Genomic DNA, 22,285 nt, shown 5'->3' with positions numbered 1-22,285 from the left:
TTAATTATCATGGTCACTTGACCTCCAACGATGACAACACTTGTGTTTCAGTAAGATTGACAGAATGATCTCCAAACTTTATGGAATGGTATGTTTTCATATGTATAATTTTAAAACATAATTTAAAAAGCTGCACCATAATTAAAAAAAAATCTGCAGACTAAAGAAATATATCTGTGTTCCTCTTGCATTAATAAAGTAAAATATACTGAGAGCAATGAGCTTCGTGGTGATGCTCACCGCCTACCTTCAGACACTAGGCATTCGTTCAGCCGCTGGATATGCAGTTTAAGAACAGAGACAGGTGTGGTTAGTGTCCGTTAGTTTTCCATTGTCTTGCAGCTAACTTTCCTTTATTCAATACTCAGATGACAGCAAGAAGGCCGCTTTGATAGGGAAAAAGACCATGTTTAGTAATATAAAATGCTCTTTAAATTCCTTTGTCTATTATTCACTTCATTTTGATTAGGTTTGTTCATAATTTTTAAACTAGTCTTATCCTAAGGATATATTTGTTTGACCATTTCCTTCTAATTGTAATAAAAATTGGGTGTCTGAAAGGTAAAATGTGAAATTCCCCATTTTTAATATTCATATATACATAGTATGTATACATTTAAAATATAAGAGTTACATATCCTGGTCTCTTACATGCAAGCAGTAGATCACAAATAGTTTTGAGCTACACATAACATACATTTTGCACTGGTTTTGAAAAAAAAAAATCCGTGAAAATTTTTTTTTTACAGTTTTAACAAATATACATAAATATAAGAACATAAATTACAGTAAAATATTGACAGCATTTGAGAAAATGTTGAAAACCCAGATGCACTGATACCTAAAGGCCCTATAATAATAGTAAAGTACAACTCAGAGACATCCCATTCCACTCTCCTTTTAAGTAAGTAAATACATCACATGAGACATGGGCCCTCTCTCTAAACAGCTCAATTAGAGAAATGTACATATTTTCGTCTCCATATCCCATGGAAGAAAACAAACCACTCTCTCATTTATAAACAATATGTCTCTCCCCCCGCCCCACCCCCTCCCGTCCCCCCCCCTCCGCCTACAGTTGTCACACTGAAACATAACAGGGGTCACAAAATCAACCATTCAAGTCTTTTCCTGAGAATGAGGGTCCCCCCAACCCACCCTCTGGTGTAGTGGAGCTTTTCAAGTGTGTCCTAATCTAAGCTGTCCCACTGGAAAGGGATTCAAAAGAAGGAAAAACCCACCACAACTAAAAGAACACGAAGCTACTTTCAAATCAAAATGTAGCCCTTTGTGTATGTTTAAAAACCCTAGATACAGCTCCTATATCGGTTACAAGTATGAAGGCCTCCTGAGAAGTGCCCGGGAGGCCTCACATTTTCATACTGAAAGGTGACACTCACTTCTGCCAGCTTATAAAGTGACGCACTTTAAAAGAAAGTGGTTTGTTGCTGTTGCTGTTATTGTTGTTAAAAGTACAATCTAAATTGTTCTGAGTTGGCCAGAATTGGTAAAAAAAAAAAAAAAAAAAAAAAAAAACGGCACTTATTTATTTAATCAGCAGCTTCTTACAAGACACTGGTAAGGTGTGTGTGGTCTGCAGGGAGCCCAGGAGCAGCTCTTTACACCTCCTTATGTAACACAAAAATGTTAATACTTGTGTGAATAATAAATAGAGAAGGTAATTACTTAGGAATGCCATGAAAACATGACGGCTATTGTAAAACATAACACTAGTGTTTCTCTTAACATCGTAAGAAAGGTGCAAGTTTACTTCTCAGAGTCAACTTCCTACTTCCATGATGCCCACATGAAAGAAAAACACAAAGGCAGCTTAGAATAAACACCCAGGAGAGAGAGAGGGAACAACACCAAAAACCATCTGACGATGTGCACACATAATCCGTCATCCAGCCACATTTCAAGCCTAAGTCCCACTGTGTCTGAGGGTTCAGTGCTTCAAGGTCTCGAACACCAGGCAGTCGAGCCCGGACACCCACAAACCTCTGTCTGTGATTCAAAACGCATTCCCTTCATCACTCGGCCTTATCCCTAGGAGAATCTTCTGCACTCCAAACACTGCGTACATTCCAGTTGTTCACAACAACAGGGGTAAGGTCCAGTTTTAACTGATAAAAATCTTGTTGGCAATTAGAAAGGTTTTCTATGGGCAGGAAAGATGAAGTACAAACTTACCACAAAGGTTCTGAAGCGAGCATTTCCCGCCTCCTATGCTTTAGTAGGTAAGAGCTTTTTGGGTGTGACTGGTCTTTTGGTTTGCCATAGGTGGCTATGAATGGTAATTGCATCCACACTAGCGGATAAAGTTTTAGCAGGTATGTGGCTAAACTGTTTCCTGTCAGAATTGTACTTGTATAGTCCCTCAATCATCTTTTTAGTGATAGATTTAGGGCCTATCCCAGTCAGTTTACTGATGTCTTCAGTTTCTGGGCAGTAAGTATACAAAGATCTGAACTGACAGCCTGAGTCCCGGAACAAGATTAGGAAGTTGTTGGCGTCTGATTTCTCCATTTCCTTTAGAACAGAAAAAAAAAAAAAAAAAAAAAGATAACTATAAAGCCACACCATTTTATTGAGTTTTTATATAACTGTTCATATTTCTTGGTTAAAATTTATGACATTTTTAAAATCACATTTCATGTTACTGTTTCTGGCAGTCCTAGGGACCATTTGTACACTGTGTTCTACCAAGACTGTTCAAGTCTCTACTCAGTTTAATTAAGCCTTTAGGTCTTCCAGAACATTCCACCTAATACTAATACATCATTGCAGACCCTCCACCTAATACTAAGACATCGCTGCAGACCCTCCTCAGCCCGCCAGAGCCTTCCCCGCACTGGCCCAGAAGACCCTCAAGTTCTCAAGGCCTACTGAATTTCATCTTCATGAGGACGTGCTTACCTCTAGTATCTTTTTCTTCTGACCTTCATTTACTTTCCCAGCCAAGCAGCAGTGAGCTAGAGCATTCTGGATTATGTGCTTATTGGATTTGGCACTTGGTTCCTTGTAAAGCTTTGGTCCTGTAGTGAAAACATTTACAACAGGTATAGAAAGGACATTTCCAAGACAGAAACGCTACCAAGTTTCCAGGATGTGGCTGCCCCTAGACTGGTTATACTTGCAAGAGAAAAACAAACTCTGGACTTGAAGTTTCTTATGGATCCTCTCCTTCTTTCCTTCCTTTCTTCCTTCCTTCCTTCCTTCCTTCCTTCCTTCCTTCCTTCCTTCCTTCCTTCCTTCCTTCTTTCCTTCCTTCCGAACTTGCTCTGTAGACCAGGCTGGCCTCAAACTCACAGAGGCCTGCCTCTGCCTCCAAGTGCTGGGATTAAAGGTGTGCGCCACCATGTCCAGCTCTTATGGTCTTTTTAGGGGCTACACTCCAGCCACAACATGGCTGTATTCACACAAGGACACATTTGGGGGACATTCTTGTGACTTGGTGATGCTGTCCCATGAAGGCAGTGTTGGAATAAGATACTGCTTGTAACTGTTAGTCTCTTCAGTCTTTCCAGGCTGGCGGGACTGCTGACTATTAAGATTAGGATATAAAGGGACCAAGAGTCATTTTTAGCTTAGTTTTGTTTTCTTGAGACAGTGTCTCACTCCGTAAGCCCAGACTGGCTGGAAATGACTATGCAGTCCAGGCTGGCCTCAAACTCATGGCCATCCTCTTCCCTCAACCTCACAATTACTGGGGTTACTGGTATAAGCCACCAAATTTAGCTTTAGCTTGGAGGAAGGCAGGAAAAGGTAGTCTTGGGAGATAGCTCAGTAAGTACTTGTCTTGCAAGCACAAGGGTGTGAGTTCAACCCCCAGAACCCACATTCTAGTGAGGTAGAGACAGGCAAATGAAAGACAACCCCCCTCACCCGCCAAGTGTCACAAAGGCACACAGCTGAGTGTGGTAATTCCAGTTCTCACAGAACAGCAGCTGGGCCCTACCTGTGCTCATTAGCGCATTAAATTAAAGGGCTCCCCTGAAATGTCCACACCAACCTGTGTATTCTGTTCCGGAAGCCACCGAAGAAGTCGTTGATGCGTTTTCCCAGTCTTTCTCACCATTTCGACTGCCGCAGCGACTTGGAGATAAGAAGCCTTCTACAGACTCTGACCTAAACAAACATGGACAGCAGATGAGGCGGTGCTAACACTGTGTTTTCTCTAGGGCACACGTCAAATGCCTCTGGGATGAACCTTTTCCGTATGAAAACTGGCAACCTGCACGCTAGAATGGTAACAGGACGACAAGACTGAGATCCTGAGAGCCAGAGAAGAGCTCTGCTGATGTGAGTCCTGTAGCTGAAGGCAGTACTGACCCTGTCTGGTCTACACGCCACAGAGAGGACAAGATACGAGGGCCCCAAAATGTGAAAGTCCAGTCAGCAAGCTACTAGTAGGATTTAGTGTAATGCCACTGTCTTCAATGGGAAGACAGATTTTATTTTTCTGTTTCCATTATTTAATCGGTCATGTTAGCAATATCTTTGCATATAATTGCTATTTGCATATAAATAGTATTAGCATTCACAGCTTATAAAAGTATTGGTGTTAATAATTCAGATTCTAAGAGAGACTGGAAAGTAAACAGACCATTTATCATAATCGCTGTATGTATTTGTGCCAGAAGAGGCACCTATGCCATGCCACACAGAAGGTCAGATGCTGCAGCAAGTGCCTCTACCCACTGAGCCATCCTATCGGCCGCGTTTCATACCATTTAACCAGGAAGTCTCACCCACGCCCCCCGAGCCAGGGTTTCCTGTGTGGCTGGCCTGGCTGGCCTAAAACTCACTCTGCAGACCAAACTGGCCGCAAACTCAAACTCTAATTTTTATCTAAATTGCCACACAACTGCAAGTGGCACGCTCTTTTCTCAGAAGCCCAGGGCTCACCTCGGTGTCCTCTTGCCTGAGTGAAGGCTCTCGGTGTCCCCTGTGTTCAGCGATGCCAAAGAGAGGCTAGAGACTAAAAAGAACATGGTGAATTCGTGACCCTGAACAAAACAGAACTGTCAACGCACAAGAAGGAAAGTCTGTTCATTAGAAAATACCAGCAGCGCCCTGAATCTAAACACATAATGTGGGGCTTGCATACAGTCACCATTTAAACTAAGAATCAAGTTTCAGGCTACAATAAAACTAACTGCTCTAAAGGTAATGTGGGAACAGGATTTTTCGAGAAGGAAACACGTATTTTGTAATATCTAATTCCTATGTACAAAACTAACTTAAAATATCTCCCAGTGTTTCTTAGTTTGGGATTTATTTTTATTTTACATGTATATGCGTTTTTTGCCCACATGTATATGTGCGTCCTGCACGAACGCCTCGTGCCCAGTGATGCCAGGAGAGGGTGTTGGGTCCCTGGAGCTGGAGTTTGGGGGTTGTGGACCATTGTGTGGGTGCTGGGACCTGAACCCTACTCCTCTGTAAGAGCAGCCAGTGCTCTTGAGCACGGAGCTGCCTCGCTATTCCCAGCCTCTCTTCCACCACACACACCAGTCAGTATTACAGATCAAGAGTTTCACCAGGCCAGGCCAGATTGCGCTAAAAAGGAGGCAAGCAAGCAAAGCAAACATCAATTCCAGTTATTTTCCTCAGAATTGAGTCTAGGATTCAGAATAACTACAGGAGTTCCTGGTTTAGTTGTGAGATGCTAAGGATAGAATCTACAGCCTCATGTCAGGCAAGGCCTTCATCTTTATCCTCCGCCCTAACTGTAAGAGTTGTATGAAATTTTCCACGGCACTACTTTAAATGAAATGGCTTAAAAACTATGCATGTTGAGTTTAAAAGATCTATTGTCTCAATTTCACGAAGTTATAGTTTTGGATTATAACTGACTATTTCTATGTTAAAGGCGGGGACTTTTGAAATCTTGACCTGATGTTGTTTAACCCAATAACAATGGTTAGGGACACAGTCAATGGGTGAGTTCCAGAATCTCACGTGCAATGCCCTCACCCCCAGAACAATGATAAGGGAAACCCAGGCATGTTTCTTAGACATTTTACACACAGGATATTTACCCTACACTCATAGGATTTAAACAGTCGTTAGTGCGTCAGGGGATGTAGCGGAGTTGCTGGAGCGCTCGCCTATCAATCAAGGAAGCACAACGCCCTGGACTGAAGCTCCGGCACTACATCACCGGGCGCTGGTACACGCCTATAATCCCAGAGGCAGAGGCAGGGGACCACAAGGTCTGAGTTACCCTTGGCTGTACAGTGAGTCTGAGCTTAGCTTGAGCTACGAAAGACCTTACGAGTGAAAAAAAGAAGGGAAAGAAATGGTAACTGATAACTCAAGGACATTACACCTGCAGGCAGAACTCTCTAATAAGTCAGTATGTGAACTACATTTTTAGCATTCCCATTTCATTTACTAAATATACGCATGCACCACACATAATGCATCCAGATTACATAAACAATTCCGTTTGCTTATTCTGACTTTGCATGAGGCCATGCATCACCTCAAACTGTATCCAATTTAGTGTTACCCAGGCACTGTCGAGTTGGCACAACGAACCAAGCTGGTGTTTACGAACAGGCCTTCTCGGGAGAAAGCGGCGTTACCTGGGGGGCCTTTGACTGGTGTCTTGGGGGATTCGACGTGATCTCTGTGAATGGATTTTGGCCGCTGCTTTTTCTGTTTCGCCAGCTGAGGGCGGGGCTTGATCACTGTGTCCATGTCTTCCATTAGTTTTAGTTGTTTTCGCCTCATGTACTCCTGCCTGATAAATTCCCTGCGCGCTCGCTCATCCTCTTTCTTCTGACGCTCTTCCTCGGTCTTACGCCTAAGAAACCAAAAGCGGCTCAATCGATTACTTTGCACACCGAACAGAAATGGCATCGGAGAGAGCTACACATTTGATGGGAGAAAAAGGGAAACATTACATTTCAGAACCTTGGGAGGAAACATAGTTGGCTTAAGGACGTTTAAAACTTTGGTCATCTTTCTTTCTTCGTGGGTGGTGCGTGTATGTGTGTACTTCTCAGTTGAGTCATTTTAATGTCTTCCAGACATTAACACTGATTTTCAAAGTTAAGGCTCCTGGAGAACTCTGACAAGCAAAACGAATACCCTGAACTTCTTAAAAAAAAAAAAAACAAAACAACAAAAAAAAAAACACCCAAGTCAGCAATGCCCCAGCTGCGCTACACGGCCCCCGCGCATTCGAAGGGTCTCGTTGACAGCATAGAGGTGTGTATTGTGCATGGCACACCTGCAGACTGCTCCTGCCCCTGAGTGTGGGTGCGGGGGGAGAGGAGTGTCGCCCGGGACCGCTCAGCAGTGTCCTTACCTTGTCTCCTCTTTCTTATGCTCCATCTCCGCCTCCAGCTGCTGCTTCCGGAGCTGAGTTTCTCTCTCCCTCCTTAACCGCTTTTCCAACAAGGCTGCCCGCTTCATCGCCATGTCGTCCTCTGCCTTTTGGTCATCCTAAGAACAAAAGGGTTGGTGAAAAGGGTACGCATTTTAGATCCCAGGATTTTCATCGTCTAGCACAGCCACACCTTGTAGTTACTCGTGTCTGAAAGTCTGAACTAATTGCTACTTTACCCGATGTGTACACGGTTCAGAAAATATAAAGATTCCTTAATGGCCATCAAAAGAACAAAGTCTTTTGGTTGTTGTTTTAGTTTGTGTGGTCACGCATACTGCGATGCTTGTGTGGAGCTGGGTGGGTAACTTGGAGTCTGTTCTGCCCTCCATCACGTGGGTCCCGGGGGCTGAACCCAGGTCAGCAGGCTTGGTGGTAAGAGCCTTTCCCTTTAACCATCTCATGGCCTGAAAACAACTGCTTAAAAATCTTACATGTATGTGCGCTTGTGTACCCAGTATTCATGCCATGGCACAAGCAAGGAAGTCAGAGGACAATTTGCAAAACTTGGTTCTCTCCCTCCACAATTTGGCTTCCGGGGATCCAATTCAGATTGCCAGGCTTGACAGCAACTGTCCTTCCCCAATGAATCATGTCACTGGCCCCCAAATAACTGGCCTTGATTCTAATAACCTAAAGTAGGTGAGTTTGACCCCCATTTTAAAAATCACACTTAAATAATAGTGGTCTGTAACCCTCCCTGACTTACTGACCCACCGGGACACTCAGTTCCCAGAAGGCTTCTACACACGCTTCACAATTCAAGCAAGAAGCAAGTAACAAGCTGCACTACCCGTTCATGGGCCTAAAGAATCCTTGAGGATTCTTCTTTGGTGGCTAATAACACATTTGCATCACAGCGCTGGACATGGCAGGCGTTAAATCACACAGACAACAGGCACCTTTGCCTCTTGCTTCACAGGGGAGCCCAGAGACAGACCTCAGGATCGATGGAAAAAGTCAGATGATACCACCGAACCCATCAGCTCGAACGTGCATTCCTGTGTCCATCAAACCACACACACACACACACACACACATACACTCACACACACACACACTCACACACACGCACGCACGCACACACACACGCACGCACACACTCACACACGCACGCACGCACACACGCACACACACACTACACACACACTCACACACACACACTCACACACACTCACACACTCACACACACACACACACACACGCACACACACACGCACACACACACGATGCTCTGGGAAGAAAGAAACCAGTCCCCCGGCCATTCACAGTCTACGTGGAGAAAAGGGAAAAGAAACACAAAGCACCCTGGGATACAGCTGCACTGTCAGGGCATGCCACAGAGACACAGGTGGACGCACTCACTAGTCAAGGAAGCGCGAGAAGTCTTAGAGGGAGCAGAATTTATTAAAGAGCAGTCATTCTGGAGCAGTGGTTCTCAACCTTCCCAACGCTCCCTCATGCTGTGGTGAACCCTGCCCATAAAATTACTTCATTGCTACCTCTCAACTGTAATTTTCTACTGTTATGAGTCATAATGTAAATGTCTGACAGGCAGGATATCTGATATTGGACCCCTGTGGGTCCACAAGTTGAGGACCTCTGGCCTAGAAACCATGAGAGAGAAACAAATCTAGGCTAGTAGGTATGGGCTGTTCTGCCCTGTCCCTGAGCTGGGCGAGTTTAAAAAGACTTGCCCAGAATGCCTGAGGATGCAGGATCACCCTCCCATTCCACGTTTAGATGCAAGTACAGGGTCTGCCATGCAGCCTGGCTCTTGGATACAGTTAGGAGCATGGAGAACAGGACAGCATGGGTATGAGTAAAGGCAAGAAGTTACACCCATGCCCCAGAGGCGACCTCTGGGACAGCGAGCACACGGAAGGAGCCCTGTGGAAAGGAAGGTACGGCGGTTGCCTAGCCTATGCTGGAGCTCCCCCAGCCCCATCTTCCTTTCTGGGCAAGGGGCAAGGGTATCAAAAGACTTTAGACCTGCACATAAAACTTTGCTGCATTAGCATCTGTAGTAGCAGTCTATTAAAAAAAAAAAAAAAAAAAAAAAAAAAACCCAAAAAGTAAAAAGTGGTAGTTTTATATGATTAAGAGACAAACCATGACTCACATCCAAATTTCTAAATGCCAAGAAAAGCCTAAGCATCCTGAGCTAAATTTAAAATAATCACAACCTTAAATGGCCAACAGTAAAACTACCAAGGACCTCACTTTGCCGTTTCTACCCATTACTACTGCACACGGCATCTAAATGTTAAATTCTGAAGCCGGGTACGTTTTCTAATGACATCTGCCCTGTGCAGCTTTTTACAGGGTCAGAGGTAACGGTCCATGAAAGAAAGAAGTATAAACAGCACATGTTTCTAATTGTGGAAAACAATCTTCCATGTGGTAATTTAGAAAACTATAAAGATGAAGAAAATGGATAATCAAGGAGGAAAAAAAAAGCTTTAATATTATTACGGTTTTATTTATAAATTCTAAGATCTTCGCTATCAAGAAGTCACACTGTCTAGGTTCTAGCAGACATAAAGGAGAGCATGGAGCATCCGCAGGGGAAATGGCTCAAGTCTCCAACCACTCCTGTGGACCCCGAGAAGCAGTGGAACCTGACAAGTCCTTCAGAAGAAATCACACTGTCATTTATTTGGCTGAAGTACCCATTTAACTACTGTTATCTAACGGGTAAGAGTAAGGCTCACATTCCTCATCTGTACAGATACAAGATTAGAGATCATGTTTTAGTGTCTTCACTAATCGGAAGAACACATTTCCAGTTATAGAAGAACAAACTGTGGTCTATGATACAGAGTATAACTAGGTAACGCCATGGCCTACAGACCGGGTACACGTCTCTCTTCAGACTGTCTTTACAGCAGTTTTCCGGGGCGGACAGTGTAGCTTGTGGCAAAGCTCTGCCCAGCATGCAAGGCCTTGGCTTTGGCTCTCTGAGAGAGAGACCTGTATCTTAATGATAATATCAAACTACTACGTTTTTACTTCGCCCAGTCGATATCGGATAAGTGTAAAATTAAAAAACACGATAAAAATGCTAAAACCTTAAAATATATTTATATGTGATGCAATATGAGTACTTTTACAGATTGGGAGTAGCCGGTGTCCCTTACTGTTTCTAGAGGACAAGGCAGGGCTTGCCTAGGCACGTTCCACGAGTAATGGCTGACTTGTAATAAAGAGGTTGTTCCTGGAGAAGTAACTGTATCTACCAGCTTAGGAGACATGCAGGCGGCCGTCCTAAGAGGGTGCTCTAAACTACCTGGACTGGTTAGCGTTACCTTAAAAAAGAATCCGCAGCAAACTTTCTGGTCATCTTCACATTGCTCTCTATCGCTCTCTCCACCATAGCTTTCGGCAGGTACATCAGCCTTTTCGGGGGGCTTCAAATCTGACAGAGAAACTTCAATCAGATTGACATTTTTAGGAGTGCTGGGCGGGAAAACAGGGTCAGGGGGTGGATCGGTGGGCTGGCTCAACTGGTCCTCATTTGGCGTCACACACACTGTCTCTGTGATGGGCTGTGACAAGACTTCGGAAACTGTCGACTCAACAGGTTTCGTCTCCTTCTCCCCAGGGTTCCGGTCACAAGGTTCCAACGGCTCCTTTTTAGTCTCTTTTGGTTTGGGGTCTTTTAACTGAGGCTCTCCGTCATCACCAAAACACACAAATGACCGTGTCTGAATGGGAACCTGACTGGGCGAAAACCTCCTTAATCGAGGAAGACTATCCACAGACCGAGGAGGCGTCAAGGTTCGATTCAGAGGAGTGATTTTCAGTTCGTTTGGCCTTGGAGTCCTTTGATTTTTAACAGAGAAGGATGCACTCTTCCTGTTGGAAGACTGTGGGGACGGATGAGTGGGTCGAGGAGAGTCAGACGAGAAGGGGGCAGCAGCTGAGCACAGGCCTGCCTGTCTAGGCTTAAGGTCACGAACCTGCTTCTGTGGAGAGGGCTGTGGAGGGGAAATCACCCACGACTGCTGCTCCCTCATCTGCATTAACATCTCCTGCTGCAGGGAGAGGCGCTGCATTTCTTGTTGCAGAAAATGCAGGGACGAATTTAGCTTTTCGATGGACTTTGTATATTCCAAAATTTCCCCTTCGTTTAGAGTCTCTTCCGAAGGACTTGTCAGGTTCCACTGCTTCTCGGGGTCCACGGGCGTGGTTGGAGATTTGAGCCATTTCCCCTGCGGATGCTCCATGCTCTCCTTTATGTCTGCTAGAGACTTGCTCCTTTGTCCGCCCATTTTCTGTGGTTCCTTTTCTTTTGCCCGGTCGGTGTATACCTTCTCATCTTCCGCGCCTGCTGCCTCCTCTCGAAGAGGGGACACCCCACCCCCTTTCTTTTTCACTACGGTTAGGAACGCTGTCCTTCCCATTTTCTGCCTCTGTCGAGTGAAAGCAGCTTCCATCTTCTTTTTCTGGGCTTCTATAGCGCGTCTCTTTTCCTCTAGCCTCATCCTAAGCTGCACCACTTCCGAGGCCAAGAGCTGGGTGGTGTCCCGTCCCTGGGCGATGCCTGCTTCTTCTGGGATCTGGGCCCAGGAAACGACGTGAGGGATGTTGAGCTCGGAGCCCTCTGGGGTCGTCTTCTGGGAACTGCCCCCACTGCTCCTGCCGTCCATGTGGTTGAGCTTCCTGAACTTCTGCTCAGCAAAGCTTGTCATTTTCACTCCGGAGCTGGAGGATGCACTGCTCCCGGGCTGAGACTTGGTGCTGATGGTACTCGGGCAAGGGCTCAGGGCTTCTCTGGGGTTGCTGGCTCTTATATCATAGTCCTGAAGAAACTTGGATGCGTCATCCATGTCAGAGTCTAAGCTAACAGTGTAATCTCTCAAGGAAGAGTCTTCGTCCATTGTTTCCGGAATATCCTCTGAAGGAACATGAATGCCCGTGTCCACCTCTGTAGTGTCTGTTATGGGACTCAAGGTCCCTTTTGTGTCGGTCACATTATCAGGACTAGACTGACTCAGCTTGATGTTTGAGTTCAGGATGCTCAGGCCCTGACTGTGAAGAAAGAAGCCATTAGCGATGGGGTCTGGCCGAGGTGTATGAGGGGCCTTTTCAGTGTCATGAATTATTTGCAATGCTTCTTCGATGCTTGGAGTCTCGATCTGATTGCCAAACTCATCCAGAGGCACTCGGTTTTGCAAAGCCCCGTTTGGAAGCCTGTAGTGAGCATTCTCGTTAGAATTTAGTTCATTTGTGTTAAGAGGCATGTAAGATTTGAGGTCAGTTCGAGGGTCTGCATGAAGCTCTTCTTCAATGCCTTCTTCATCATCTTCTTCTTCTTCTCCATTCATTGGCTTGAAGGACAAGTTCTTCCTGATGTGTTTGGATGCACGGCTGTTGCTGGGAGTCAGCCCTTCATTACTAACAGAGCGGACGATCCCTCGGTTTGGAGTGCATCTCTGAGCACTGTCTTCTTTATCAAAAGAGATATCGAATGAAACACCATGCACAGATGTTCTAAAAGAGATGTAAAGACAAACTGTTTCAGAAGTGATTTTAAAAAACCGTTAAACAACGATCTCAAAGTCTATGCCCGCCCTCCATCTTTTCACACTCTCACTGACGTCACGGTAAGATCGGACCACTTCACTACCTTTTATTAGCCCCTTTGACTGCTGCCATACCCCTAAGCTACTCTTTTCCAAGTCAAGTCCTAATTAAAATTTTGATTTGACAACTTGGCTAATGGCTAAAAGCAGAGTGAGGTAAGACCGGCATTTCTGGTAACGTGACTGCACTGATGACCCTGCCTACTTACCTTTTCTCTTTAGGCCATGTTCCTATGAAGCCATCAACATAAGACATAGATGAAGACCTTCTAATTCCTCCTTCAAATGCAAGAAAGGAAAACCCATTGAAACCACACACTTGACGTATTTGAGAGTTCATTCAAGGTACTAGAAAGCAGGGTCTCAGCAGCAGCAACACAGCTTAGGGGAGGAATGTGAAGTGTACAGCTAACAGCTGTGGGTTCAATCCCCAGTAAACGACCTCCCTGACAGGGCGTATGTCCATGTAAAGAATTGTATTTTGTTACAAACCAAGCAAACACACATATACTTGGGAGTAGCTCACTGCAGTAATACTAGCCTAGCACTTGGGAGGTTGAGGCAGGAGGGTTAGTAGTTCAAGACTAGTTTGGGTAATACAAAGAGACCTCAAGAAAAATTAAAGCCGGGCATGGTGGCACACCTCTGTTAACTGGGCACGGTGCTGTGTGCACACCTCTCTCCCAGATCAAGGCAGGGACACCAGAAGCTTTTATGAGATCTTGTCTCCAGAACAAAATAAAAGCACGCACAGGGTCTAGCGAGGCAGCTCACTGCACTTGCCTGGCATAGCATTACCTGAGGTCCCTAATACCACCAAAGGGGGCGGGGGCGGGGGCTGGCATGGAGCTACAGACCACCCATCATGGACATAACAGACACTTTTCAGAAAAAGATTAGATGTCTACATTTATTCTCACTTATTCTCCAGTTAGCCTACTTAAAATGGCCTCCTCAAAGGTCTTTTCAATACATTACCTGAGGCTGAAGACTGAGCTTGGGGACGTGCATGTCTGAAAGGCAAATGATGACACAGTAAATATAGCTCCTTCCCAGTGTACCACATCTCTCTCTTTATACACACACACTTTTATAAAAAAAATAAATAAATAAAATAAAATCCCACAGAAGACATGCCAAGCCTCTCAGCACAGCCTGAGTCTCTAGACCTCCAACCCCAGTGACAGTGATCTCCACCTTGAAACCCTCATAAAGACACGAGATCCACTGTGCCCACCCCCATCAAGTGAAGTTACACATCCCATCTCCAGGTGCGGTGAATCACAGACCAGGGGCAGCAGCCTGCTCACTCAATAACACCGTCTTTCAGCTCCTATAAACTGAGACTCTGAACAAGCCAGCAGACTCAGAGAGCTTATCAGTGCTGTGCTTAATCAATCTCCACAGTAATACCGAAGATTGCCTGTCCCAACCAAATGCTATCTGGGCCCTCTGAATCTTTCTCCCCAGTGTGCGCAGCCTGGCCTGCCTCTCAGTTTCTTTGTGGTAATTTGTTAGGACTGTCAATAAACACAGACAGTTGCCAAGCATGTCTGCGATGTCCGTCCGTCTAAATATGTTCCATTGCTTGTATATACCAGAGAGAGTAATCCCGAATACAAGGAAACTGGTTATTAAAATACGTTTGCTCTTTTCTTCTTCCCCAAATAATGGCCACCATGATAAAAAGCTGGTAAACTGTGTCATTTTGAGACTCTCAGAGGTTCGGTGTTGCACACTCCTGAGTCAGCTAGGAGCCAAGGAGGCGCGGCAGCTGCTGGGCCTGCATTTTACTCAGAAGACCTTTATTTTAGGTGTAGTAACTAACACCTGTAGATAAGCCCACATTATTCCCAGGGAGAGCAAAAATGATCCAAAAGTTCTACGAAGAGTGGGTGGGGAGACGGCTCAATGGTTAAGAACACTGGCTGCTCTTCCAGAGGACCCGGGTTCAACTCCCAGCATCCACACAACAGCTCACAACTGTCCGTAACTCCCATTCCAGAGGATCCAAACCTTCACACAGACACACATGCGGGTAAAACAGTACAGCATTCAACAAAGACTTGATACTGTATTTATTTAATTGCTACATCTCAAGAACTAAGTAAGTAGCAAACAGAACAGTGGTGTGCTGAGGCTCCCACTGACCCGCGAATGCTTGGGCCCCAGTTGCTGCAGGGCAGCTATGGAATTTTGAGGAAGGCAGCCTTGTGAGGGAGCATGTCACTGGGGTGCGCTCTGAGGGTTTAAATCTTCCCTTCTCTTCCGGTTCACGCCCTCTGCTTTGTGTTTGCAGTTGAAGAGGAGAGCTTTACGCTTCCCGCTCTGGCTACCTGCTGCTGTGCCAAAATAAACTACCTGAAACAGCTTTTGGCCATGGCGTTTTAACACAGAAACGAAAAATTAACTGATGTAAGTGGGGAAGACCTGCTTCAAAGAGGGCTTTTTAAATAATGGGAAAATAAAAAAAATCCAGGGCTAGCAAGATAGTTCAGCAGGTACAGGTAGTTGTCAGGGCCGATGACCAAGTTTGCTCCCCAGAAGGAGTCGTCACAGGACTACTGACCTTACAAACTGTCATCTGGCCACATGGGCTCATCCATAAATAAATGCAGATACAATTTTAAAAGTTCCCTGGGGCCTGAGAGTCACCTATCGGCATTTTTCCAGTTACACTATTAAATAATTCTCAATTGTAGGAACAACGCAGCAAAAGTTTAATTTTAGGTTTCTCATTTGGAACTTAGAACATTTTCTCCCGGTTTATGATGAAATACTCATTTCAAAGTAAATTAAAATAGGCCTTAGTAAGGAGGAAAAGGTAATTGTAACTTAATGTATAAATCCAAGTACAAAATTAGAAAACCCTTTTTAATGTCAAAATATGATCTGACGTCATTAGCAGTCACAATGGAGATTGGGGGGGGAGGGCGTTGTGGACTCTACCTTGAGGTGAAGTCAGAACTATCCGGGATGTGTCCTTTGTTCAAGACGGGGACTGATGGCACATCTTTCACAGGTTCAGCTGAAATAAACGATAAAACTTCAAAACTGCATGCTCAATTTATTTCTAACAGGATTTCAGACATTCTGAGCCATAGTCATCATTTAAAATTACTTATAAAATAATCACAGTCCTCCCCCCCAACTCCCCTCTCTGTGCTGGGGATCACGCTTAGGACCCCAGAACTGCCCTGGTTCTCTTTAAAGAACTCCTTCTGACAGAAATGTGCCCTTAAATCATTTCCATAGGACAAAAGAATTTACAATTCACTTAAGGTTAATGGGGGGGGGGGGAGAGGTACCGTAAAATAAATACAGGTATTCAAACAAGGATAAATCTGAGCACTTAATCCTGTGAAAGTTTTCATGAAATTTTACATACACCAGGCCAGTTTCAGCTTTGGTTTTTATGAAATAGCTGGTAATTTAGTAGTTAATTAAAGATAGTCAGAATTTCATAGGAGTAAAAAAAAAAAAAAAAAAAAAAAGAACTCCCCCCATATCATCTAGCCTTACATATTTGTAAGTAATTCTAGGGGGAAACAACTTGGTTTTGGCAAGAGCTTTGTCAATGTTGAGTGCTGCGCTTCACAGATAAAAATCACAAAAAGTGCAAGTGAAGAGTCACACTAACTGCAAAATAATGTGTAAATACAGCTTATGACAATTAGGAGACCTTCATGAATGGCCTGAAGGATCTCAACTTCCTTCAAGGTACTATTTATTATGTACTGCTCAGTATTCAGAATCCGCTTTAAGTGGTTCTGAGACACCAGGATAGATCAAATACAATCGGTCTCACGATGTGCAGACTCTTGCCCGAGACCGGCACACTTTATAAAGTAAGATTATACTCACGGGATGACGTGCCTTTCTTTAACAATTATACCCCGCCCCCCCTTCCTAATATTCCCCCTCCTTCTTATCTCTGGGAAGGTAGAGTTAACTACAGCGATTAGAAACGGGAAACTGGAGCCAAGGGAAGCTGCTAAGTACCGGGGATCAGAGCAATTTTGTCCTGGGTACAGGGCCACTGTAGCAGGAAGGACTGGCCCCATAATTTAGGAAGTTCTAAGCTTAGAAGAAACACTAAACTCAGAACCATTTTCCCCTTGTACGAATATGTGTTTGACTTGAAAATGGAAGCCAGTTTTACTGTGCTACACATGGCATTTGCTCCAGAAAAAGAAAAATCCAGGAGGGATTCTTTTTTGTGTTTTTGCCTTCTGGAAGTGAGGAAGTTTGAACCCGGGGCTGTAAGCAAGCGAGGCAAGTACTCCACCACTAAACTGGGCAATCCAGTCTCTACAACAGCCCTCTTATTCCTTATTAATTTTATCATAATTATACCCTAATAAAAAAGGTCACTAATTTAAAAAAAAAACATATCCGCAAAGTATTTCATGGCTTAACAAAATGCAAGTTATAGATTAAGGTCAAGTGCTAATGTGAGTGTGGAGTCCGGGTAACATAATGCTAAAAACAGAGGATTTAATAGGAAATAAAAGCTACTTATAGGAACAAAAGATGTAAAGACAGCACCCAGCTAACACTAAAGTCCCATACCATGAGATGCCAAACACACGGGCTGTCTTCTGCTTCTTGCAGATAATGTGGTGCTGTAACTACTCAAGCATTTAGGCTTTTACCAAGGATAATAAGAGCAAGTCTCTATGTAAAAGAGTACAGGGACCGATTACCTCCTTGTGGACGAACAGCGCGTGGCTGCACAAAGGACGGCTTCACCACTTCAAACCACCAGAAGAGCTCTGCCATGAACACCAAATAATTACTCTATATAAGAGAGTTAAGAAAATTAAAGGAAGCCCCCGGTGAAACCAGCCACAGCGATGAACATGTACGCTCTATCCCCTCAAATCCAGCTCTGAATTCCACTCACTCACTGTTAAAAACATTCACCGTGCTTTATTAACCCTGGGGTAAAACGTCTGGCTGTAAACACATATTCAGAGCTCCGACACTTCGTGTCATAGGTCAGAGCAAACCTCCCAGGCAACACTACCTCTGGCCACGTGGAGTTCTGAGGTAACAAATGTCCTTTTCTTCTAGTGCAAATACGAACAAATAGCATGAAGAGTATTCACCGTTAGAAACAGTAAGAGTTCTTTGAAAAGTAATTAAATATGTTAAGTATTGTATCCATATTTGATAATGCTAAATTCAACAGTATTCCACATGCTGAGTGATATCAAACCCTGTAGGTTGGCATGACTGAAATAATCATGAAATATATAAAAATATTGTTTCATAATTTAATGTATCCTTCTAATTTTGAAAACATTAAGGAAAACAATCTTTATATTCGAAAACACAAATAATTCTTTAAATAACTTAAAGGAGTTCTCAAAAGCATAGTTCTATAGGATTATATGTATAATATGTAACTACTTATATACACACACATATATGGTTTGGATTTTTTTTCCCTTTGTTTTTTTTCACAGTCTTGAAACCTGAGCAGTGAGATTTAGATGTATCCCAGTGTACTAGAATAAGGTTTATATACTAGAATACATTTGAAGGATACTTGCAATTTTTAAGTATTTAATAAATTTCTAAAAGTAGCACTATGCAAAACCTGTTTTCCTCATGGTGGCTTTGATCTCTGGAATATGGGGTGTTTTCTTGCTTATCTGCTAATTTTGAATAATACTCTAGGCATTAGACATACTTCTTTATATGCATACACACACAGTTACATTCTTTTTATCGACTTTACCGTTACTTAACAATGTCTTAGGGAGCGTTCTGTTTCAGCAAAAGCAACAAAACTTTCAACTACCTTCCTTTAAATGGGTCAATTATATTACAAAACATTTAAATTATGATGGATCATTTCTAACTTTGCAGCATCAGGAGCAGTCCTTTATGTGCCTCTGGATGGGGACTATCCCTTTAAAAAATAGTCTATTGAGTACACTGCAAGGGAGCTAGGCTCCAACCAGGACACAGCCTGGCCCTTCAATGCCTTCTGGGTGGCGTTTAGGATCCAGTAAAGGAAATTGGCCAGGCAATGCCCAACAATCCTCTAAAGCAGCCACATCCCAAAAGGCGCTGCTCATTTCCCATGCATTCCTAAATACCCACTATTAAAAGTTAAAAGTGACAAACAGGTGCTCAGAGACATGGGCCAGGCAACTGCCTGGAGTTTAGAGCCTCAAAATAGTACGCTAAATCCAAGCTTGTCTTGTGATAATTAAGCAAAGAATGTAGGACATGAACAAAGACATTTTGTTGACAATTACTTATTTTAAAAAAGTTGTTTTTATATTTGTATCATGCTCAAAATGATCTAAATACCAGGATTATTTATTTGGTTACTGAAAGTCTATATTCTGTTCTCCAAAATGGACAGGAAGGAATAATACCAAAATCCTTAGCAATTTTAAAACAAATATACATCTTAGGTGCATGACAATTTTTCATCTTATATTATAGAAGTAGCGCTTATATTTTATAGAAAATGCTAGAAAGTCATCAGTAATATATAAAGGAAGTAATGGTGTAGGTAAACCTTCAGAACGATTAATAAGGTCTCCCTTTTGGTGGGTCAGAGTAGGGAGTGGGTAGCATTTGAGTCACAGGGATTAGTGCCTCATTTGGAAATGCTTTTATCATTGGCTTTATCCTCTGCCCTTTGGAGATCCTGAAATGGACAAAGGAGACAGAGGAGATACTAGAGAACAAGAATTCTAAGTGTAAGGCTCTAGCATAGTCAGGAGAGCTATTTAGCTCTTCCAAAGTAGGATTAGCACTGGAACTCTGACTAGGCTCAACAGAAAATTGTTAACTCTGAGCCAAAGTTGTGAGCCAAACTAAACACAAGATCACTTATTTTAAAGCTTCTAAACTCGAGCAGCACAGGGAGTGACAGAATTAACATTGCTGCAGTTGCTAAATTACCGAAGGGACCTGCAGGTTCGAGGTAAGCCTCATCAAAGTTCCAATGACACTCTACAGAACCAGAAAAACAACCCTGAAAATCACGTGGAACCCTCCGAACCCTGAAGAGCCTAAGTAACCCTGAGCAAAAAAGAGATCTGACATCTGATTTTAAATCTACCAAAGAGGCTACAGAGGGCTCCGTGGGGCATGGTGGGCCCAAGGCTGGATCCCCAGCATCGATGCAAAAGCTAGGTGTGGCTGCCCTTATCTTAACTCCACACACACACACACACACACACACACACACACACACACACGCACGCACGCACGCACGCACACACACGCACGCACGCACACATGCGCGCACACACACACACACGCGCACACACGCACGCACGCACACACGCGCACACACACACGCACACACACACACGCGCACACACACGCACGCACGCACGCACGCACACACGCGCACACACACACATGCACGCGCATGCACACACGCCAAAGTGTTTCATTTGGGTCTCTAATTAAAAATGTTTCACGATAACAAAGCTCCATCACTGTTTTTTTTGCAGTTTGAGAGGTGTCTCATTTTGTCCTGGGCACGAACCCAACTCATGCCTCCCCATCAGTTTGCAGGGAGCCAGGGTTACTAATTAGCACACACTCACACCAGCTTTTCAGTGAAGACTTCCACTTTTTGTCCCATTTACCTGTGATCAAAAACCAATGCTTCATAAACTACTCTGTCCACACCAAGACAACAGATCAATTTTACACACGGCTTTGTGTTTACGTTGCCTTTACGATGTAAACGACTTGTAGCTGGCAATGGGTACTTAAAGAGAGAGGAGAAGCCAAAACCAAACAAACGAACGCAGCCCCCCTCCCCCAAGCTCTTTATTGACAGTTTATAAGCTCTTATTTATGCTCACTATTTTTAGACAGAGGCTCTCTGCTGATCTCCACTGGCCTCACACCCACGCTCAAGCTGGCCTTGAACTCCTGATCTTCTTGGCCACACCTTCCTACGGCTAGTTCTAGAGGGGACTGAACCTGGGCCCTTGCGTATGACGGTGCCCACTGCGCCACTGAGACGCACCCCCCCCTCCCAGCTTGTTGCTATGACTTTTAACCCTTATCAAAAGGCGAACAGAGGAGGAGGACCTGATTTACCTTTATGGAGGATGCAGCATAAAGCATATCTTCCAAGCTGAAATGGCAGCAATGGTTTAAGTATTCTTGGCAAAACTCCTGAATCAACTGCAGATTATACAGGCTGTCGGCCAGAGACATGGTTTCTTTCAAACAGATATCTTCAAATAGAAAAGGGGATGACTTGCGTTAACCACGGACACTTCATGACTACTTACAATACAAATACACAATTGTGTAAAACCTGCTCGGCAAATGTATTTATAAATGGTAGACAGCCATTAGACAAAAAGTCCTCAACTTCCTCAGAATTATATTTTTTAAAAAATCCTTCATTAGTTCTTAAATACTCAATTTTTTTTTTTTTTTTTTTTTTTTTTTTTTTGGCCCTCTACCCACAGTTCGGAAATGTATCCCTGGAATACTTACCCTCTAATCGGACAACACCAGGACAGTAAAAATGAATAAGGGCAGCTAATGCACAGCCGTCTGTACCATCCTTCAACAAATTTTCTACCAATGGAATGCAAGGCAGTTGCTTAAGCAACGTCTGTTCCTTCCTGTAGCGAGCCTACAATACAGAGAGTTCTAAATAAATACCAAGCAATGCAAAGAAAACAAACAAACAAACAAACAAAAAACCCCCCAAGAATTGTAGATTCTAGTCCTTAATAATATTAAGAAAATATAAATCAGGAGAAACAATTTTATTTACTCTAATATTAGACTTAATCAAGACTGAAAGTTCTTACAGGAAGACTTACAGCTTTTGGAGAGCAAAGGAACCACAGAGAAGTATTTAGAAGCGCTGTCAAAATTGGGGAGGAGCAGCCGGATAGTATTACCCACAGAGAAAGTCTGGAGCCTAGGCACAGCACCAGAGTATGCTGCTCTGTCTGCCCTCTGAACGGCAGGGCGCACAGCACCAGACTTCAGAACCAGGGAACAGAGCCAAGGGTCAGGGTCCTGCTCCCCTCACAAAAATACATCTTAGCTTTCTAAAAATAACTCGATGGGGTTGGAAACAATGGCAAGACAGGTGTGCTGGGTGTACACCTTTAATCCCAGCAGTTCCAAGACACCCAGGACCGTCTCACAGAGAAACCCCGTCTCGAAAATCCAAAACCCCAAACCAACCAAACAATTAAAAAAAAAAGTTAACACAGAGGCCAGTGTGATGCTGGGGTTTAGTCCCAGCACTCGGGAGGCAGAGGCAGGTGGATCT

At 43.9% G+C, this 22,285-nt stretch overlaps 1 protein-coding gene across 1 annotated transcript in view; it reads right to left on the bottom strand.

The window, feature by feature from the left end:
- Positions 1-1,554: 1,554 nt before the first annotated feature.
- Camsap2 (calmodulin regulated spectrin associated protein family member 2) overlaps positions 1,555-22,285 on the bottom strand; it is a 59,066-nt gene continuing 38,335 nt past the window's right edge. Inside the window, exons 5-17 of the mRNA XM_051183208.1 lie at positions 21,490-21,631; positions 21,082-21,221; positions 17,697-17,790; positions 15,940-16,018; positions 13,969-14,003; positions 13,200-13,269; positions 10,711-12,898; positions 7,325-7,461; positions 6,597-6,817; positions 4,912-4,984; positions 4,016-4,131; positions 2,920-3,038; positions 1,555-2,532 (exon numbers count right to left, since the gene is read on the bottom strand). Coding sequence (XP_051039165.1) covers positions 2,227-2,532; positions 2,920-3,038; positions 4,016-4,131; positions 4,912-4,984; positions 6,597-6,817; positions 7,325-7,461; positions 10,711-12,898; positions 13,200-13,269; positions 13,969-14,003; positions 15,940-16,018; positions 17,697-17,790; positions 21,082-21,221; positions 21,490-21,631 — 3,720 coding nt within the window. The 3' untranslated portion in view covers positions 1,555-2,226. The remainder of the gene's footprint in view (positions 2,533-2,919; positions 3,039-4,015; positions 4,132-4,911; positions 4,985-6,596; positions 6,818-7,324; positions 7,462-10,710; positions 12,899-13,199; positions 13,270-13,968; positions 14,004-15,939; positions 16,019-17,696; positions 17,791-21,081; positions 21,222-21,489; positions 21,632-22,285) is intronic.

This window comes from Phodopus roborovskii, unplaced genomic scaffold (genome assembly GCF_943737965.1).
Source record: "Phodopus roborovskii unplaced genomic scaffold, PHOROB, whole genome shotgun sequence".
In the NCBI taxonomy this organism is placed as follows: Eukaryota; Metazoa; Chordata; class Mammalia; order Rodentia; family Cricetidae; genus Phodopus; species Phodopus roborovskii.
This window is presented reverse-complemented; position numbering and strand designations above follow the sequence as displayed.